The following is a 21,361-nucleotide window of genomic DNA, read 5'->3' as shown; positions in this document are numbered from 1 at the left end:
GGGATCCAGACTGAGACCACGAAAAAAAAACCTCAATAGCCATAGCACATACAAACAACTTACAAAGAATACACAAGACTTGCAACAGAGTCAATTTGAAAAATCCCTATTTTGATTGATTCCACCACATTTGAGACATTCTCTATTAGATGCAATGGTTTTCTGTATTGGAACCATGGTTTCGGTTCTAACTTGTTCAGCAGTCCTCATATGGAAGGTACTTTTCCTTGATGATGTCTCAAGAAGGGTAGAAATACAAGAACAAACACACACACACACACACACACACACACACACACACACACACACACACTGACTGACCACTCATGACTTTTAATCACATGGTCCTCCAGCCTGCGTGCCGGTTCATAACGGAGGCCGGCGGCGTCACCTCACTTGTGGTGAGGATCAGGAGCGTCGATGTTGTCCTGCTGTTCATGTGCCGCCCACTGCCACTCGAGGGTCAGTCATGCGTCACTCAGCCGGTGAACAGAGGTCGGCCCCGGGCTCCGAAGCAGTTTTCCGTCTTTTCGTGTCGCCGCTTTCATTGGGACCTTTGCTGCACCTCTTTAAAGGTGGGTGTGCTTGGTCCAGTGCCTCCTTTAACTTTATGTTCCTGAGGATTTCACCGCTGTGTGCTGTACTAAATTGGAACGCGGTCTCTAGGCAAGACTTGCAGCTGTCAGCGCAGGGAAGTCGGGGTGTTTTTTGAGTATTGCTCCTCGTGTTTGGATTGCAAGTAATCCTCTAATTTGTCGCTTCCTCTGGCGAGGCTCTATGGACTTGGAGTATTTTGTTAAGTTTCTTCTGCAAGTACACGTTTGTCAGTGCTCGGAATAGGACTGGACATGTGAATACACTTGACATTAATGCTTTACAGCGTTGATGTGGTATTAAATCATGTGTAACACCAGTGTTTGGATTCGTATTCTGATTGATAATGTGCTGACATTGTTGGCCATCACAATGCTTGTGACATACTCTGCAGATACTTTGGATCAGACCGTTGTATTCAGCAGTAATCCTCGGGGATGCGGTTACACTACAACTCACTCTGGCTTTACACACACACGCACACACACACACACGCACACACACTTTACACACATGCACACACACGACTGATGAAATGCAGCTTTTATTCGTTGTGGCTTGTGCAGCCTTTTGAGACACTCGTGGTTTAGGGCTATGTAAGTAAACATTGATTGATTGATTGATTGATATTCCAAGCGGTTAATATTTTAGCAAAATTAAGCACTTTTTACTTTGGTCACATTAATGTATTAAAATGTGTATTCAAATAATTATTAATTTGATTTATTTTAACAATATACTACAAAAAAATGTTTGAATGTTTTTTTTTAATTAAAAAAATAAATAAAATAAAAATTATATATATATATATATAAAATAGTAAATGGTTAATAATATTGTAGTATTATATTCTAATAATTTAAATATTAGAATTTTATTTCAACAATTAATTGTTTTGATACGTATAGCTTACAGCTAATAAAAAAATCAGTTGGTACAAAATATTTTTTGAATAATGTATTTAACATTATTTGTTTTATATGTTTTATCTATTAAATAATACATTATAACAATCAGTTATAATTAATAATATGATATAATAATAATCTAATAATTTAGGTAAAAAGTATGACATTATTATTCCATACAATGAATTGTTTCGATGCGTATAGATTACAGCTAATAAAAAAATCTATTATTACAAAATGATTTTTTAATAATGTATTTAACATTATTTGTTTTATATTTTTAATTTAATAAATAATAATGCATTATAACATTTTTTTAATTAATTAATAATATTATATAATAATGTAACAATTTAATTAAAAAGTTAAATTATTATTTCATACATTTAATTGTTTTGATGCGTATAGCTTGCAGCTAATAAAAAAATCAATTATTACAAAATGATGTTTGAATAATGTATTTAACATTATTTGGTGGCGACTTGTCCAGGGTGTACCCCGCCTACCGCCCGAATGCAGCTAAGATAGGCTCCAGCGACCCCAAAAGGGACAAGCAGTAGAAAATGGATGGATGGATACATTTAATTGTTTTGATGCATATACTGTAGCTTACAGCTAATAAAAAAATCAGTTGTTACAAAATCATTTTTGAATAAGGTATTTGACATTATTTGTTTTATAATTTGTATTTAATAAATAATAAAAGATTGTAACATCCATCCATCCATTTTCTACCGCTTATTCCTTTCGGGGTCACGGGGGGTGCTGGAGCCTATCTCAGCTGCGATTGTAACAATGAATTATAATTATTTATATTAAATAATCTAATAATGTAATTAAAAAGTTTGATTATTATTTCATACATTTAATTGTTTTGATGCATATAGCTTACAGATAATAAATAAAAAATCAGTTGTTACAAAATAATTTTGTTTTATAATTTGTATTTAATAAATAATAATAGATTGTAACATCCATCCATCCATCCATTTTCTACCGCTTGTCCCTTTTGGGGTCGCGTTAATATTATATTGTAATATAACAATTTAATTAAAAAGTGGCATTATTATCTCATACATTTAATTGTTTTGATGCATATAGCCTACAGCTAATAAAAAAATCAGTTCTTACAAAATCCTTTTTGAATAATGTATTTAACATTGTTTTATAATTTGTATTCAATGAATAATAATACATTGTAACAATTAATTATAATTAATATTATAAAATCGAATAGTTTAATTAAAAAGTTACATTATTTTTTCATACATTTGTTTTGATGCATATAGCTTACAGCTAATAAAAAAACATCAGTTATAGCTTAGTTTCCATTTTATGTTGGTTATTCTTTTTATACACGTTTTTATCTCTCAATTTCATTTAAATATTTACATATTTATTTATTTATCTTATTGTCTTTGTTAGATTCTCTGCCTTTTATGATGTCTTTTTTTATTATTATACTGTACAGCACTTTGGTCCGCTGGTAAGTGCTCTACAAATACAGTTGGATTGGATCTCATAAAAAGTGAAACATTTTTAAAATGCTAACTATTGTCAAGTTTGCGACCATACACTGACGACGTTGCACCTCCAACTTCAAATTGTACCATTTTACGTGTATATGACTTTGGTGGGGGCAGCGTGGTGGACCAGGGGTTTGTGCATGTGCCTCACAATACGAAGGTCCTGGGTTCGATCCTTGGCTCGGGATCTTTCTGTGTGGAGTTAGCATGTTCTCCCCGTGACTGGGTGGGTTCCCTCCGGGTACTCCAGCTTCCTCCCACCTCCAAAGACATGCACCTGGGGATAGGTTGATTGGCAACACTAAATGGTCCCTAGTGTGTGAATGTGAGTGTGAATGTTGTCTGTCTATCTGTGTTGGCCCTGTGATAAGGTGGCGACTTGTCCAGGGTGTACCCCGCCTTCCTAAAGTCAAAGAAAGCTGATGTTACATGGGGGTGGAGATTTTGTGCTCATAGCATAAACTGATGCTTACAACACTTTGGAAAGTTAGCATCCTCTTGGCAGCCACGTAAAGCTTGCAAACATCCCCTTTGACTGTCATATTGACTGTTGACTGTTGGCGTGATCCCAGGATGCAGAGAAGGCAAGCGACGAGCAGGCAGAAGGTTGTTTAACTAGTTATTGGGGAAAAAATTAAGTAAAACAGGTCGAGCAAGAACAAAGACAGCGACAGAACACTTTGGCATACAGAATGTAAGTAACCAGAATTGAAGGAGGGAACACAATGGAAATAAGTAGAAGTCATTAGCAATGTGGAACAGGTGTGCAGGCAGGACTAGGAACAGAAAGAAAATGTGCTACAATTACAGAGAACGACAAATAAATATCACCAAAACAATGGATGGAGCACCAGGAAAGGAAATTATACTGAACACAGGAAAATAACGAACAAAGTCCATGTGGAATCGTGTAAAAAGAAGTGAACCATTGTACATAAAAACTAAAACATCAACAAAGTATGAACTTAGCCTAAACTCTGATGTGTGTTGAAAATAGATTATTTTTTGTTGTTCTGGGGAGATGAGACTATTTTTACAATTTCACTGAGCAGACAAGACAAAGACTTGTGTAGGGTTACCCGAGTACTTTTATCTGGTCTTTGACACACCAGTGGTGGTCGCGTGAGATGCGCTACCTTTAAGTTTGTTTACAAATGTGTGATTATACAAGGAGTAAACAAGGCGTGGGGTGGTGGGTGGGGTGTGTGTGTACACAGTCCACTGGTGCGTGTTTTGTATATAAGCCTGGATCTCGTTCCGGAACAGAGTCAACATCCCAGGTGTCTTTGAAGAAGTGAGAAGGGATTTTCATACCGGTATTAGTATAGTACCGCGATGAATGAATCATTTTCGGTACGATACCGTTTATATATATATATATATATATATATATATATATATATATATATATATATATATATATATATATATATATATATATATATATATATATATACATCCACCCTCCACAATCGACCGGTAGCTCGCGATGGACGTAATGGGCACCCCTGCTTTAATAAAGGCTTAGTTGGCCACATGCGTGGACAGCACCTTTTAGCTCTTATTTCCAAAAATGTGTACACTACTGAATTGGGGTCTTATGGCCCTTATGTGGACACTTATACTGCCATCTGGTGGTGTCAGAAGAATATAACATACAATGGAATTTGGGAGAAAAAAGTGTCAAAATAAGAATTAGCATGTCACTAAACATGAAGTACACGTTTGTTACTTATGGACTATAAGTACATCATATAAAAAGATGATTCTTAGTTTTTATTCTAATTAGGGTCCAATAAGCCCCAAGAGAAATAAAAAAAAGCGTGTAAACAAACAGCTTGGGCCTTAAGAGGATTTAAAACCTTAATTTAGAATAGAATCTAAACAGAAGTAGGCGTCCCATATTGAGCCTAAAAGGGACACACTTTTCCCCGTATTACTGTGTGGATCAAAATTAGTTCATAAAATGTCAGTGGAATTAAGGAATGCTAAAAAAAAAAAAAAAAAAAAAGGTTCGATACCCGTTATATTTTTTACGTTGATATTTATGTATTGTATTTCTATACTTTTCAAAATAAAGGGGACCACAAAAAAAAAAAAAGTTGACTTAATTTTCTTTCGATACCTTAAAAATATGGTTCTTATTGCACTCAAAGAACAATTTTAGAAAATTGAAATAAAAATTAAACACTCAAAGAACAATTTACAGTTTTATATAATACATATTTACTGCCATAATCTAGGATTAGGTTGGACTAGAATAGAATGTTTTTATTGACATTATGCGTTATGATTTATGGTTGCCACTAGAGATGTCCGATAATGGTTTTATTGCCGATATCCGATATTCCGATATTGTCCAACTCTTAATTACCGATTCCGATATCAACCAATACCGATATATACAGTCGTGGAATTAACACATTATTATGCCTAATTTTGTTGTGAGACCCCGCTGGATGCATTAAACAATGTAACAAGGTTTTCCAAAATAAATCAACTCAAGTTATGGGAAAAAATGCCAACTTGGCACTGCCATATTTATTATTGAAGTCACAAAGTGCATTATTTTTTTTAACATGCCTCAAAACAGCAGCTTGGAATTTGGGACATGATCTCCCTGAGAGAGCATGAAGAGGTTGAGGTGGGGGTGGTTGGGGGGGGGAGGGGGGGGTGTATATTGTAGCGTCCCGGAAGAGCTAGTGCTACAAGGGGTTCTAGGTATTTGTTCTGTTGTGTTTATGTTGTGTTACGGTGCGGATGTTCTCCCGAAATGTGTTTGTCATTCTTGTTTGGTGTGGGTTCACAGTGTGGCGCATATTTGTAACAGTGTTAAAGTTGTTTATACGGTCACCCTCAGTGTGACCTGTATGGCTGTTGACCAAGTATGCTTTGCCTTCACTTGTGTGTGTGAAAAGCCGTAGATATTATGTGATTGGGCCGGCACGCAAAGGCGGTGCCTTTAAGGCACGCCCCCAATATTGTTGTCTGAGTGGAAATCGGGAGAAATTCGGGAGAATGGTTGCCCCTGGAGATTTTCGGGAGGGGCACTGAAATTCGGGAGTCTCCCGGGAAAATCGGGAGGGTTGGCAAGTATGACTGGGAGACGCAACTGCTCTGTACTTCTCCCTACGTCCGTGTACCACTCCGTACAGCGGCGTTATAAAAAGTCATAAATTTTACTTTTTGAAACCGATACCGATAATTTCCGATATTATATTTTAAAGCATTTATCGGCCGATGTTATCGGCAGTCTGATATTATTGGACATCTCTAGTTGTCCCGATACCAATATTTATGTATTGTATTTCTATTATTTTCAAAATAAAGGGGACCACAAAAAAAATAAAAATATTTGGCTTAATTTTCTTTCGATACGTTAAAAAATATGGTTCTTATTGCACTCATAGAACAATTTTAAAGATTGAAATAAAAATTGAACACTCAAAGAACAATTTACAATTTTATATAATACATATTTACTGCCATAATCTAGGTTTAGGTTGGATTAGAATAGAAAGCTTTATTGACATTTTGCGTTATGATTTATGGTTGGCACAATGCTATGTACTATGTCTGTGCTTTAAGAAAAATAAAATCCTTAGTAAATAGTAAAAACAATACTACGGCTAAAAGTAGATAGATAAGGCATGTAGCAGGTAAAACGCACATTGTTAAAGATAAAACACAAATTGTAGTTTGTTACAAAATTCAGTCATTTGACTTGCATTAGTTTACGCCACGTGCATGAGTGTTGTGGACTCCGCTAATAATTGGCATCAAGCCAAGCAGATGTACGTATTTATATGTGCACAGCAGGGGAGCTGGTTGACTTTATTACCTGTTGATCTGACTGCTTGTTGTATTTAATTGTTGAGCTAAGTTTAAACCAAAGGTGGTAATACTTTAATCATGCCACCTTTGGAGAGGCATGTTTTAAAGCATCCATATTTAAAACGTCATCTTCAACGAAAGTTTTGAAGTCCAAATAAATCAAATCAACTTTATTTATAAAGCACATTTAAAATGTACCACAGGGGTAGCCAAAGTGCTGATACCTTCATATTGTGCTTCACGCACCCTCTCTATTGACCAGTAGAATTGTCTCTGTTTGCCATTTTTCCTCTCCTCACTGTTTCTTCTTGTGCGCTCTGTGAGTGTGTGCGGGCTGACACACTCAACACGATGCACCGTAGCATGCAGATGAAAAAGAGTAGCTGTATTATTTTAAAGGCAGTAGTGTACCGTTTAGAAATCATTACTTTACCAGTGCCGGTACACTTACAACTCGGTGTAAACATTAAGCTAAATCATCATGTGATTGTCTCGCTGTGGGGACCCCCAACGAGAAAAAGACAGGAGACAATTATTAATTTTTAATCTGTTCATTTTTGCACTAAGAAAATACATTTTTGACCAATATTCATCTTACTCGAAAATCAAGTGGTATAAAAATAGGGGAACATATTCTAAATAACTAAGACTTATTTTAGGGTTATTTGGTTGGGGTTAGAGTTAGGGTGAAAGGGTTAGTCCGCCGCTCCCAGTCTGTGGAACGCTCTCCCTGACCACCTGAGGGCACCACAGACTGTGGATGCTTTTAAAAAAGGCTTAAAAACCCTTCTTTTAAAAAACAAAAAAAACCTTTTTTTTTTTTTAGATATATGCATACCAGTTTTAGCTATTTGGCTGTTCTAGTTTTTATTTTTTTATTTTTTTTATTATCTTTTTATTTTAATACACTGTAGCACTTTGAGGTTGTTTACTCAATGTGAAGTGCTTTATACAAATACAATATATTATTATTGTTAGGGTTAGGGTAAGGGTGAGAGGGTTAGGGTTAGGGTTGAGGTTAGGGTTAGGGTTAGTTATACTGGTTATATAATAAGGCCATGCAGAATAAGGCATTAATAAGTACTTAATAATGACTAATTAAGAGCCAATATGTTACCAATTTGCATGTTAATAAGCAACCAATTAATGGTGAATATGTTCCCCATACTGAAGTGTTACCAAAAATAGTTTGACACAAACAAAAAAAGGCCCCAAAAATTTCAAAAACGATGTCTCATTTCTTTTTAAGGGAGTTGACGTTACAAAATAGTTCTTGCTCGGAGTTCCAAGCGACCCAGAGACCGTGTCAGTCTATTAAGGACACCGTGTTGTGATGGTGGGGGGCAACTCTGGTATTTTTAGCTTTGAGTCATAGGCTGGGGTGCTGTCAGGGTATCTCGCTCCATCAACATGCATGTTCGCTTAAGAGTGTTTACTGTAGACTATGTGCCCAGTAACTGTCCGTGGTCCAAAGTCAAATCACTTGTCGTAATTTCAAGTTTAACTGTGGAATGTTGTGTCGCGAGCCTCATCTTATTGGTTTTACTTGTTTATTTGTTTAATTTATTTCATAGCATGCAAAGATACAGGCTTTGTGTGGCCCTGAACAAGAATTTGTTTGTGACTCAACGTCACCACATATGTATGTTTACATGCACTAAAATAAACCAATTGTTTACTTTTTTTTTTTTTTTTTACAAAATAGTGTCCACAATTGTAAAATAAAGTAGCCAGAATGTGAGTTCAAAATCAAAAATGTCATTATTTAATTAAATATGATTCTAAGTAAAGCAGATATTAGTTTATTCATGTAGCAGGGCTGTTCAACTACATCATGAAGAGGGCCGCAGTTTCAAGAGCCCAAGGTTTCAGGGGCCGGACATCAAAATGTGGATGTTTCTTTAGAAAGTGAGACTGCGTTTACTTATTTACAAAATAAACACATCAGCTTTCACAATGCACTGTCAATAAATGAATGAATTTGCCCTCGCTACTCGTTTCCAGCGTGTGCAGCTGGACAGATAGTTAACAGCATGACGAACCAGAAGCTACGTTTGGTGGATGATTTATGTTCCTTTTTTTGAATTATTTTTTTTCCTCAGTTTTATTTCTCTATATATCTTCCTTTATCTAGGTTACGACTAAAAGTTAATAAAAAAAATAAAAGTATGACATCCATTATGTATTTTACATAAATAATGTCCATTGTGTATTTTACATAAATAATGTCCATTGTGTATTTTACATAAATAATGTCCACTGTGTATTTTACATAAATATTGTCCACTGTGTATTTTACATAAATAATGTCCACTGTGTCTTCTACATAAATAATGTCCACTGTGTCTTCTACATAAATAATGTCCACTGTGTATTTTACATAAATAATGTCCACTGTGTCTTCTACATAAATAATGTCCACTGTGTCTTCTACATAAATAATGTCCACTGTGTATTTTACATAAATAATGTCCACTGTGTCTTCTACATAAATAATGTCCACTGTGTCTTCTACATAAATAATGTCCACTGTGTATTTTACATAAATAATGTCCACTGTGTCTTCTACATAAATAATGTCCACTGTGTCTTCTACATAAATAATGTCCACTGTGTCTTCTACATAAATAATGTCCACTGTGTCTTCTACATAAATAATGTCCACTGTGTATTTTACATAAATAATGTCCACTGTGTCTTCTACATAAATAATGTCCACTGTGTCTTCTACATAAATAATGTCCACTGTGTCTTCTACATAAATAATGTCCACTGTGTCTTCTACATAAATAATGTCCACTGTGTATTTTACATAAATAATGTCCACTGTGTCTTCTACATAAATAATGTCCACTGTGTATTTTACATAAATAATGTCCACTGTGTCTTCTACATAAATAATGTCCACTGTGTCTTCTACATAAATAATGTCCACTGTGTATTTTACATAAATAATGTCCACTGTGTCTTTTACATAAATAATGTCCACTGTGTCTTCTACATAAATAATGTCCACTGTGTCTTTTACATAAATAATGTCCACTGTGTCTTCTACATAAATAATGTCCACTGTGTCTTCTACATAAATAATGTCCACTGTGTATTTTACATAAATAATGTCCACTGTGTCTTCTACATAAATAATGTCCACTGTGTCTTCTACATAAATAATGTCCACTGTGTATTTTACATAAATAATGTCCACTGTGTCTTCTACATAAATAATGTCCACTGTGTATTTTACATAAATAATGTCCACTGTGTCTTCTACATAAATAATGTCCACTGTGTATTTTACATAAATAATGTCCACTGTGTCTTCTACATAAATAATGTCCACTGTGTCTTCTACATAAATAATGTCCACTGTGTATTTTACATAAATAATGTCCACTGTGTCTTCTACATAAATAATGTCCACTGTGTATTTTACATAAATAATGTCCACTGTGTCTTCTACATAAATAATGTCCACTGTGTCTTCTACATAAATAATGTCCGCTGTGTCTTCTACATGAATAATGTCCACTGTGTCTTCTACATAAATAATGTCCACTGTGTATTTTACATAAATAATGTCCACTGTGTCTTCTACATAAATAATGTCCACTGTGTATTTTACATAAATAATGTCCACTGTGTCTTCTACATAAATAATGTCCACTGTGTATTTTACATAAATAATGTCCACTGTGTCTTCTACATAACTAATGTCCACTGTGTCTTCTACATAAATAATGTCCACTGTGTATTTTACATAAATAATGTCCACTGTGTATTTTACATAAATAAGGTCCATTGTGTATTTCACACAACGTCCACTGTGTGTTTTACATAAATAATGTCCATCGTGTATTTTACATAAATAATGTCCACTGTGTATTTTACATAAATAATGTCGACTGTGTATTTTACATAAATAATGTCCACTGTGTATTTTACATAAATAATGTCTATTGTGTATGTCACATAAAGTAAATAGAATGTTTAGTGTTAAAGCACACAGCAAATATTGCACACATGTGCTTTAACAGGTGTAGCTTTATTGCCCTCTGTTGGTCATCATTATTATAATTATCGTGATTATCATTATTGGTGCATTTACTGGGGGTTAAGTCTCCCCTGTCTTTAAACACTAGGATGCTTCTTTTTCCGAACATTTATCAAGGTTCCACAATTAAGTGCTAAGCAGCTGTGAGATGCAAAAGTGAAACTTAAACATAACTTTGTCCGATGCTGCCACAAATAGATCTATTATATGTTTACCTTTCTTTTATCACCTTACTTACCTTACTTACTAGCCAATTCTTTAAAAATTAATTCAAGTTTTTTTTTAAATTCAGCAGTGTGTATTAGTGTTAGTTATTTAAACAATATTTCTGTATAAACATAAATGATGTAGCTTTTTGTGAGATTCTATCAACAACAGCAGCATATGAGTAATGGTTGTGATTTAATTAGTTTATGTGAGGAAAACTACAGCATCCAATGTAAACACTGACCTAAATCTGATAATAATGATAATAATAGTAATCATAATAATAACAATCATCATCATCTGCAACAATGAATCAGCTTTACACAACAGTTAGTTGTGTAAATTAAAACTAAAAAATAAAGCAAATTAAAACCAGCAATTCCCTCCATATTCACAGGTCTTTCATTTAGAAAGATGTTGGCATACAACCATGATTGTTGGTAAGTTGTATATAATCACTTCATCGAGAACAACTATGACTAATTTGAAAAGTTCCTTTTCTGTTTCTGCTGGTCAACCAACAAGACGAGCAAGAACGGTGGCAAGACAAGACGATGTCCGCAACTTAACAGATGATGTGATGACTAGTTGAGTCGACTATGTTTAGATAGTACGTGAGAGCATTTGTCAGAAAACAAAAGGCCAAAACCAATTCAAGTGGGTCACGGCAATGGAGCTGCTGTTCCATTCATTGAGAAGTAAACTTATTCTGTCATCGAACATGTACATATATACATATATATTTACATATATATGTATGTATGTATGTATGTATGTATGTATGTATGTATGTATGTATGTATATATATATATATATATATATATATATATATATATATATATATATATATATATATATATATATATATATATATATATATATATGTATGTGTGGGAAAAAATCACAATACTATTTAATCTCTACAGGCCTGTTTCATGAGGGATTTTCCTCAATCCTCAGGAGTGTGTTCCTATTTTTACTTCATCGAATGGTCTGTTGTTTCCTTGCTTCCCGGCTCCCTGAAAGTTTATTGTAGATCATAAATCATGCCTCCATACCTGTAAAGTAGATGGCTGAGAATATAATCCGACAAGTTGGTACACATTGACAGCCATTTAGGTGTACGCCCCACTCGTTTCTTCACGGGGATTATAAGAAATATTTCATCTAAATGGGAATATATGAACATCCCAGCAGTCAGCATCCTAATGACTGCAGACCTTATAAATTAAGGGATGTTTTATTATGTTTGTTGGCTCTCATGAAGTCTGCAGTGGGTAGAAATCAGTTATAAAGCAACAAAAAAGGAAACATGTGATGCGTTTTTGAAATGAATGCGCCACGTATGCGTAAAATGATCAAAATATGTAAATATTTAATGTTATCATAAATGTGTTTGTTAGTGCATTACATATTTACTTACATTATGTATATAAAACCCCAATAGAGGTGTTTGGATGTTTTTTTATGGGCTTGTTTAGACAGAATTGGAACAGTTCCCATAGGCTCCATTGTAAGAGGACTTTTGATCCCATATATGTAATATTTAGAATGCATTAAAAAAAAAAATTGTCTGTCGTCATGTCTTTCATAATGATTGTGAACGATAGGCAAAATTCCCCAAAAAAGTGCAGTTTCTCTTTAAGGTATTAAACACTCTAAAGTGGATAGAGCACACCCCAATTTGTCTCATTTCATGTGTCAGGTAAACTATGACGAATAGGGCCATATGAATTCCCTTCCTCCTGTATGTAAACCAACCATTGCAGCCCTTTTCTACGGTCAAAATGTGATAAAACTTTTGAATTGGATATTTTGATAATATATTTTATATAAGGTGCATGTATAACCTTTACTTTCATAAGGTAGAACTCATTTCTTTTCATTTTTGTTATCAGTGCGGTGCCATTGGACAGTGCAGCTAAGAAGGGCCTTCATCTGGGGGGGCAGCTGTCTGGTGGTTTGCAAGCGGGGTCCCAGCAGCAGAACCAGCAGCTCCTCCTGACTCCAGCCAGCCTCCAGCTTGCTCAACTCCAAGCCCAGCTCACCCTCCATCGCCTCAAGCTGGCTCAGGGGGGCAACACTGCCGCCGCCACTGTTCTCAATCAGGTTCTTTCCAATGTTGCCATGGCCCAGCCTCTCTTCAATCAACTGCGAAACCCCCAGATTGGCTTCCCCACTGGGGTGCCTGGTTTTCCCACTTCTAACTCGGCTTTCGGGACTACGGGATTTAACCAAAACGCAGGGAATTGTAGACCGAACCATCACGTCGGAGGCACCACAGTGGGCCAACAGGGTGTGGAGTCCATGCCTACATACCCCTCAGATGTTGACAGGCGTGTTCCGTACAACTTGGGGGCATCTGCCTCTTCGACACCAGCTGCCAATGGACATTACTCAGTGATTAACACTAAGCAACAGAACAATGTTGCTTTTAAGCAAGATTTCTACGGACAGGATATCTCTGGACAACAAGCTGGATTTAGTGTTGGTGATCAGAACATGACTCTTTATAATTGCACCGGACAGAAGGAGCAATGGACAAGTCCCACCAACTTGAGTCAGACTGCGAACGCGGCAATGGCGTCTGACGTGGCCACCGTTTGGACTGCAGCTGGGCAGGCGGGGAGGTCCAGGAAGGAACTTTATAACCCGGAGGAGCCGACCTCTGACCACAAGTTTAACCTCCAGGGTGGAGGTTCTTCTTTCGGGACTAGCGACATGCAGGGTTATACAGGTTACCAGCCCCTACATGGTACTGAGGACACACTGTGTTCAAGTACCAGGGCACTTCAACCTTACCAAGTCAATGACTACCACGCTGTCACACCTACTCAACTGCCGCACCAATGCAGCATCTGTGACAAGAAAGTCTACAACCTTAAGGTAAGTTCACCGAGGTTTTTTTTAATGATTTTAATTATGTGATAAGCTCTCATGAACATGCATTGGCATTGGGGGAGTAACGGTACGTTTATGTGTATTCTGATTTTTTGGAACCTTTAGAGCCTTCAGTTTGATATAGCCGCGTACCGTTTCACTTTACAAGTGAGGGGTCGAAAGTGTACCTTTGGTATAGGTTGTATTCACCTGACGTCACGTCCATTAACTATGCAAGACTCGAAGTGGTGGTCTAGCGAGTGTTTGTTTTCAAAGCGTTCTGGGCGCCGTTTTGCCTCTCTCGAAGAAAAATGCCCTATGTTTGCACTGTTTTAGGCTGTTGGGACCGTTCAAATTGCAAAAAGGGTAAACGTTTATTCAGAGTTCCTCAGAGAGGAAACCAAGAAGGGCGAAAAATGTCAAGTTTTCACGAAATGACGACGAGAAAAATGGCTCTTGAATATAGCACTCCAGTCCAGTCCAGCTTACGGCCATACTACCCTGAGCACGCCCGAACTCGTCCGATCTCGGAAGCTAAGCAGGGTCGGGCCTGGTTATTGCTTGGAGGGGAGACCGCTTGGGTGCGGTATACCCAATTCAGTGGCCTTGTGGTTAGAGTGTCCGCCCTGAGACTGGAAGGTCGTGAGTTCAAACCCCGGCCGAGTCATACCAAAGACTATAAAAATGGGACCCATTACCTCCCTGCTTGGCACTCAGCATCAAGGGTTGGAATTGGGGGTTAAATCACCAAATGATTCCCGAGCGTGGCCATCGCTGCTGCTCACTGCTCCCCTCACCTCCCAGGGGGTGAACATGAGGATGGGTCAAATGCAGAGGATAATTTCACCACACCTAGTGTGTGTGTGACTATCGTTGTGACTTTAACTTTAACTTAAGTCCAAGGAAGCAGAGTCGAAGAACGCACAAGTTTGTAGTGATGACTTCGTTAAAAGTTTGTTTGATATACTTTTAACTAGGGATGTCCGATAATGGCTTTTTGCCGATATCCGATATTCCGGTATTGTCCAACTCTTTAATTACCGATACCGATATCAACGGATAAATACAGTCGTGGAATTTACACATTATTATGCGTAATTTGGACAACCAGGTATGGTGAAGATAAGGTACTTTAAAAAAAAATTGATAAAATAAAATAAGATAAATAAATTAAAAACATTTTCTTGAATAAAAATAAAGTAAAACAATATAAAAACAGTTACATAGAAACTAGTAATTAATGAAAATGAGTAAAATTAACTGTTAAAGGTTAGTACTATTAGTGGACCAGCAGCATGCACAATCATGTGTGCTTATGGACTGTATCCCTTGCAGACTGTATTGATATATATTGATATATAATGTAGGAACCAGAATATTAATAACAGAAAGAAACAACCCTTTTGTGTGAATGAGTGTAAATGGGGGAGGGAGGTTTTTGGGGTTGGTGCACTAATTGTAAGTGTATCTTGTGTTTTTTATGTTGATTTAATAAAAAAAAATTAAAAAATGAATTAAAAAAAAACCCAAAAACGATACTGGTAATAAAATAAACGATAAGGATAATTTCCGATATTACATTTTAACTCATTTATCTGCCGATAATATCGGCAGATCGATATTATCGGATATCTCTACTTTTAACGTTTAGTATTTAGGTATTATCTTGATATTAGTTGTTGTTTAATTTGTTTCGGAGTTCTTAAAACGCATTTTTGCTACTTTACTAGTGTTTCGTAAAGCACCAACTCGGCGAGTCTAAATAAAAGAAAGCAAATGTGAGCAAAACAGAAGAGTTTTAAGCTTTTACCAAAGGCAACAATCATAAATGAAGCTTTCAGCACATAAATAACGTTGAGATATATCGTTATATTTTGATAAAGACAGTAAAAAAAACATGCATACTCGTAAACAAGGCGTGCAACAACAACAAGTCAACATGGCCGAAACTTGCTGTGATCACTTCTCCGTTGTCTTTCACAAGCATCCAGGACTTCAGTAGTGTCACCGATCATCTTTGAGTGGTTAACATAATGGGAAAATGAAAACAGTGAATCAAGGCTATCGAATGCCACTCGCATCCCCGCTAGACGCAAATTTGAACCATGATATACAACCTTCCCCGAGCAAAAACGATCCATGGTTTATCAGAGAAAGTCTTGATACCAATTTCCTTGACCCAGCCACACACAAAGAAGTTGTAGACTTCCATGCGTTTCCAATGTTGTCTTGTAGAATGACGTTTGAGCACCAGACATGTCTGGGAATGCGACCGACAGATAATCCTTGAGATCACAAATATTTTTTTGGGATCAATTCTATTGCGTAATTACATTTTTTTGCTTGTATCTGCTTTTAGTGGTAAGATCTAGGCCCTTTGCGTACTCAGATAGTTTGCTGCACAATAGCCATATTGGTTAGGTGGACCACCACTTTGTTCACTTCTGTTTAAAAGTCAGGTGACTAAATACAACCTATTGTGGTGCACCTCCACAAGCCCGGATAGCATGCCTAAAAGCATAGAGGCCGAGATCAAAAGAGACAAAAACAGTCTTTAACTAGCAGAAGTCATGGCGAGCTATAGTGCCAATATAAGGATATAAAAAATTATTTACACTATTCAAACTGTTGCACTTGCACTTTCCTAAAAAAAACAATTATGTACCTTTGGGGTGACCATGGTGTGCCTCAGGGGTCCATCCTCTGCCCACATATAATTTTTTCATGTCTGAGTTAACCACAAAAGCTAATAATTGTTATGTTTCATATGTTGTTCCCGAACTCTACTGAAATAAATACCGAACCGTGACCCTAAAATCAAGGTACCCAATGAGTGTGCCGAATGTAAATACGCTGACCTTATGTTGGAAGTCGAATGAAAAGCAAACTTTGGAAAAAATGTATCTAAACTAAACTGCAACTGATAAAAATTCCTGTAAGATGAGACACTTGTGATTTAGGGCTATATAAATAAACATTGATTGATTGAAATGAGTAAAGCCAATAAATCATTTCCAGTCCCAAAAATATAAACACAAAAACATTTTATAATTCATCTAATTCAATTAAATCATTAAAAATCTGATATACAGACTAGTGTTGTCCCGATACCAATATTTTGGTACCGGTACCAAAATTATTTCGATACTTTTCGGTACTTTTCTAAATAAAGGGCACCACAATAAATTGCATTATTGGCTTTATTTTAACAAAAAATCTTAGGGTACATTAAACATATGTTTCTTATTGCAGTTAAGTCCTTAAATAAAATAGTGAACATACAAGACAAATTCTCTTTTATTAGTAAGTAAACAAACAAAGGCTCCTAATTTAGCTGCTGACATACGCAGTAACATATTGTGTCATTTTCCATTCTATTATTTTGTCAAAATTATTAAGGACAAGTGGTAGAAAATGAATTATTAATCTACTTGTTAATTTACTGACCGGTACTTTTCAGAGGCGGTATAGTACCAAATATGATTCATTAGTATTGCGGTACTGTACTAATAACGGTATACCGTACAACCTTAACACAGACTAATAATGAGCTAGATTATAGCATAGTTACTTATTTACATCTGTGGTCCCAAGACAGAAAAAACAGGAACAAAATCATGTTAAAAACACATTGATACTGAAGTGAATTAATTAACTCATATTATGTTCTACATATGGTGAATGTTCATATTCATCTTGGAGAAAGCAAACCACCAAGTTTAATTAAATAGTGGTATTTCAGTTTGAGCACATAAATAGATATGGCCCCTTAGCAGGTGGATTGGATCACTTCTCGTAGGAATGAGGCCCTAATTGGGACTTCGGAATGCAAAAGTGATAACCATATCCTTGAGAAGAGACTACCTGTGTAGCTCAACACCAACATTTAAGTTATGAAATAAAGCAGTTGTTTTCCAGACACTTACACACAAACATCTCCTTTTATGGTCAGGATGTGCTCTCCTGACTTAGCACACACACAGACAGGAGGTAGGAATATAACACTGGTGGTTTGGCTTCTCCAAGTGAGAAGTCCTTAATTTTTTTTGACTCAGATTCCTCCGGGTACCGCAGACCTGTTTAAATGACGCTGGCTTGTAATAAAGCAACTTTTTGTCCAGCAAAGCGTCTCCGACGTCTCTTTTTGATCCAGCTACGCAGCCGTGTTGCCCTTCTGCCCGGGAGGGGGTGACAAGACCAGAATTACACTTCAGTACAAAAATTGAAAAAAATAGCATTTGTCAAAGTGAAAACATGGCCGGAAACTTTAAAGAAATTATATTTTTAAATGCAGAAAACAATATGATACGAAACAATACAAAATACATCTAAATGACGAATGTAATAGAAATAATGGTCTTTTGACATCACTTGACTGAAGAATCTTTTTGGTGAAGACACGCAGAAGTGGAGTGGGCGGAAGGGGACCTACGTACTTTGGTACGTTTTCTTTCTGGAAATCACTAGTTTTTATCGCTTTCTTTATCAAAGTGCTGGCACTCGCAACTTTATTTGGCACTATGGTGGATTATTTTGAGTCACTAATTTTGCATCCGGGCAAATTAGGTTCTTAAATTTGCATATTTGCTTGAGACGATACACAAAAACCGTATCATAAGGAAAGTGGGGTGTACGAAAACCAAGGTACTAGCATTTGTGTGTGGTTTTTACAGGACTGGGACCAGCATGTGAAGGGAAAACTACACATGCAGAACCGAATGTTGTACATCAACGAAAGGTGAGTTTTTGAATCATCTGACAGACTAGTGGGCTCACCTGTCATTGATTATATTGCTCTTGGATTTGTTTTTGCCTCAAAGCATTCAAATACCATATTTTCGGGACTATAAGGCGCACTTAAAATCATTTTTTTCCCTCAAAACTCGACAGTGCGCCTTATAACCGGGTGCGCCTAATGTAAGGAATAATTCTGGTTTTGCTTACCGACCTCGAAGCTATTTTATTTGGTACGTGGTGTAATGATAAATGTGACCGGTAGATGGCAGTCAAACATATGAGATACATGTGGACTGCAATATAATGGCAGTCACACACAAGAGAGATGTGTACACTGCAATATGACTCAAGTAAACAACACCAACATTTGAAATGTTCCATTGAAAATATAGAACATTACACACGGCGCTCAAAAAAATCTATCAAAATGTTTTAGTACGACTTTGGTAAGCTCTGAAGCTGCACCGCTTGATGGATTGTACTGTGCTTCAACATAAAAGTATTATTATGGTGTGTGTATAAGGTAGGACATATTATCTGGCAATTTGTTTTGCAATATTATGCAAAAACAGCTTCTGTTACCTGCTGATCTGTATTTGGGATCTGCGTAAATCCTGAAAAATTGCGCGCATCCGCCTTTGTAGTCCGTGCCGACATCGTAGTCGATAAGCTTCTTCTTTTTCTCTATTTTCTTGTTATGGGACATTCATCCTCCGCTGTTGCCATTTCTAATATAAAGTAGCGTAAAGTTCTTACTTATATCTGTCAGTAAACTCGCCATAAAAGCGCTAAAACATAGTGAGTTCACATTATTTACCCAAGTAACTTTAGTTATTAGAGAGTTCCAGTCGGACGGTTTTTCATGGGACTGTTACGTCCCAATAATTATCTTCCTCCCAGGGAATTTAAGTTGCTGGTCACTCCCAAGTTCTTTTGATGACAGATAAGCTGATTAGAAGGACCACCAGAAACAGAATAGGTATTTTGTGATTTATTTCCAAAGCTTTGGAAATAGAATGAGACCAATCCTGTACAGAAGCGTTCACTTGCGCAGCTAAGATCGATCTCCCCACCCAAACCCACGGAAGTGCTGTGTTCTTCCATCTGTTCCTCGCTCCCACCCCCGTTGTTATGGCTACTCCCTAAATTATGTCTATTCTCTGCATTCCAACGTTTCAAGGCCGACACACAGCACTTGCAGACCAAAAGAGCACAATTGGAAGAACACTAGCTGTTTTGCAATATGACTATGAAAATAAAGAAGTAACACTTAAATATGGATATATGTAAAATTCTGCTTCCGTCAGGACCCATTTCCGGCGGATGAGGAGATGCTGCTCCGTTACTGATTTAAGTAAAGTGTGAATGTCAATAAAACCGTTAGCTCCATCTTTTGACACTTCTTCCGCTCCCAAAGAACCACCATGACATGTTATGTAGACCACCAGGAAATGTTTTACATTTAGAAAAAATAAAATAAAATATGACTCCTTTAATGCGCCCTATAATCCGGTGCGCTTTATATATGAAAAAAGACCGAAAATAGACCATTCATCGGCAGTGCACCTTATAATCCGGTGGCCCCTACGGTCCGGAAAATACGGTATGTGTTGTGAGCTTTGCAAAGTTGCCACTTACAGCTGTCTTCATGTTTCCATGAATATGAGCTCTGTCACAAGATACAGTATGAGAGCGCCGGGCAGGGCAGAGACAGCTAAAATCAGCCATGTGTGATTGTTGCAGCGCGGCAGTGCTGTCGGCCGGGGCTGCTCTTTACGCGCTCGGTAGGCCCACGGATGGAGCGCTCAACGCGGGGAACGCAAACTCAAGGATCTACCCTGCTGCAGGTCAAGGTAGGACAAAGTGTTTAACCAAAGTTTGTCGATATGTTGTCTGACGTCACGGGTATACAACTGAGCTGACAGAGTATGCTGTCCATTCTGTGGGAGTATGAGGTAACTAACTATAAATAGCAGAGGATTTTATCATGTAAAACATAGTTACGCCACCTCTCATTACATACGTCACGTATGATATAATATTCTCCTGAGAACCAGTGTCGTCTGCACTGTATATATATATATATATAGCCGAGGTTACTGTGGTTTATCCGTCATACTCAATACAGCGGAATATTTGTTAGGTCAGGAAAAAACACGGAGGCTATTTAATCCCTACAAGCCTGTTTCGCAGGTTTCCCTGCTCTTCAAGGGAGTTTATGGAAGTGTCTGTGGTTGTTACATATATATAGGGTACATTACATGGGGGTGTGGCCATTGTTACACAGTTGTTACCACATTGTTACTTGCTTCTGTGCCGTCATGATGAGACCAGTTTGTTGCGTTTGTTTAATGTATATATATATATATATATATATATATATATATATATATATATATATATATATATATATATATATATATATATATATATATATATATATATATATATATATATGTACGTTAGGTCAGAAAAAACACAAAGGCTAAATCATCCCTACAAGCCTGTTTCGCAGGTTTCCCTGCTCTTCAAGGGAGTTTATGGAAGTGTCTGTGGTTGTTACATATATATAGGGTACATTACATGGGGGTGTGGCCATTGTTACACAGTTGTTACCACATTG

The 21,361-nt window shown here is 36.7% G+C and overlaps 1 protein-coding gene across 1 annotated transcript in view; it reads left to right on the top strand.

Annotated features, from left to right (window-relative positions):
- The window catches only part of rbm20 (RNA binding motif protein 20), a 112,883-nt gene that overhangs the window by 52,883 nt on the left and 38,639 nt on the right, over positions 1-21,361 (top strand). The window contains exons 3-7 of the mRNA XM_062033586.1: positions 354-575; positions 3,601-3,634; positions 13,020-14,007; positions 18,675-18,739; positions 20,482-20,591. Of these exons, the coding sequence (XP_061889570.1) occupies positions 354-575; positions 3,601-3,634; positions 13,020-14,007; positions 18,675-18,739; positions 20,482-20,591 (1,419 nt within the window). The remainder of the gene's footprint in view (positions 1-353; positions 576-3,600; positions 3,635-13,019; positions 14,008-18,674; positions 18,740-20,481; positions 20,592-21,361) is intronic.

Source organism: Entelurus aequoreus, linkage group LG22 (genome assembly GCF_033978785.1).
Source record: "Entelurus aequoreus isolate RoL-2023_Sb linkage group LG22, RoL_Eaeq_v1.1, whole genome shotgun sequence".
NCBI lineage: Eukaryota > Metazoa > Chordata > Actinopteri > Syngnathiformes > Syngnathidae > Entelurus > Entelurus aequoreus.
The sequence above is the reverse complement of the archived record's forward strand: the minus strand, read 5'-3'. Positions and strand labels throughout refer to the sequence as shown.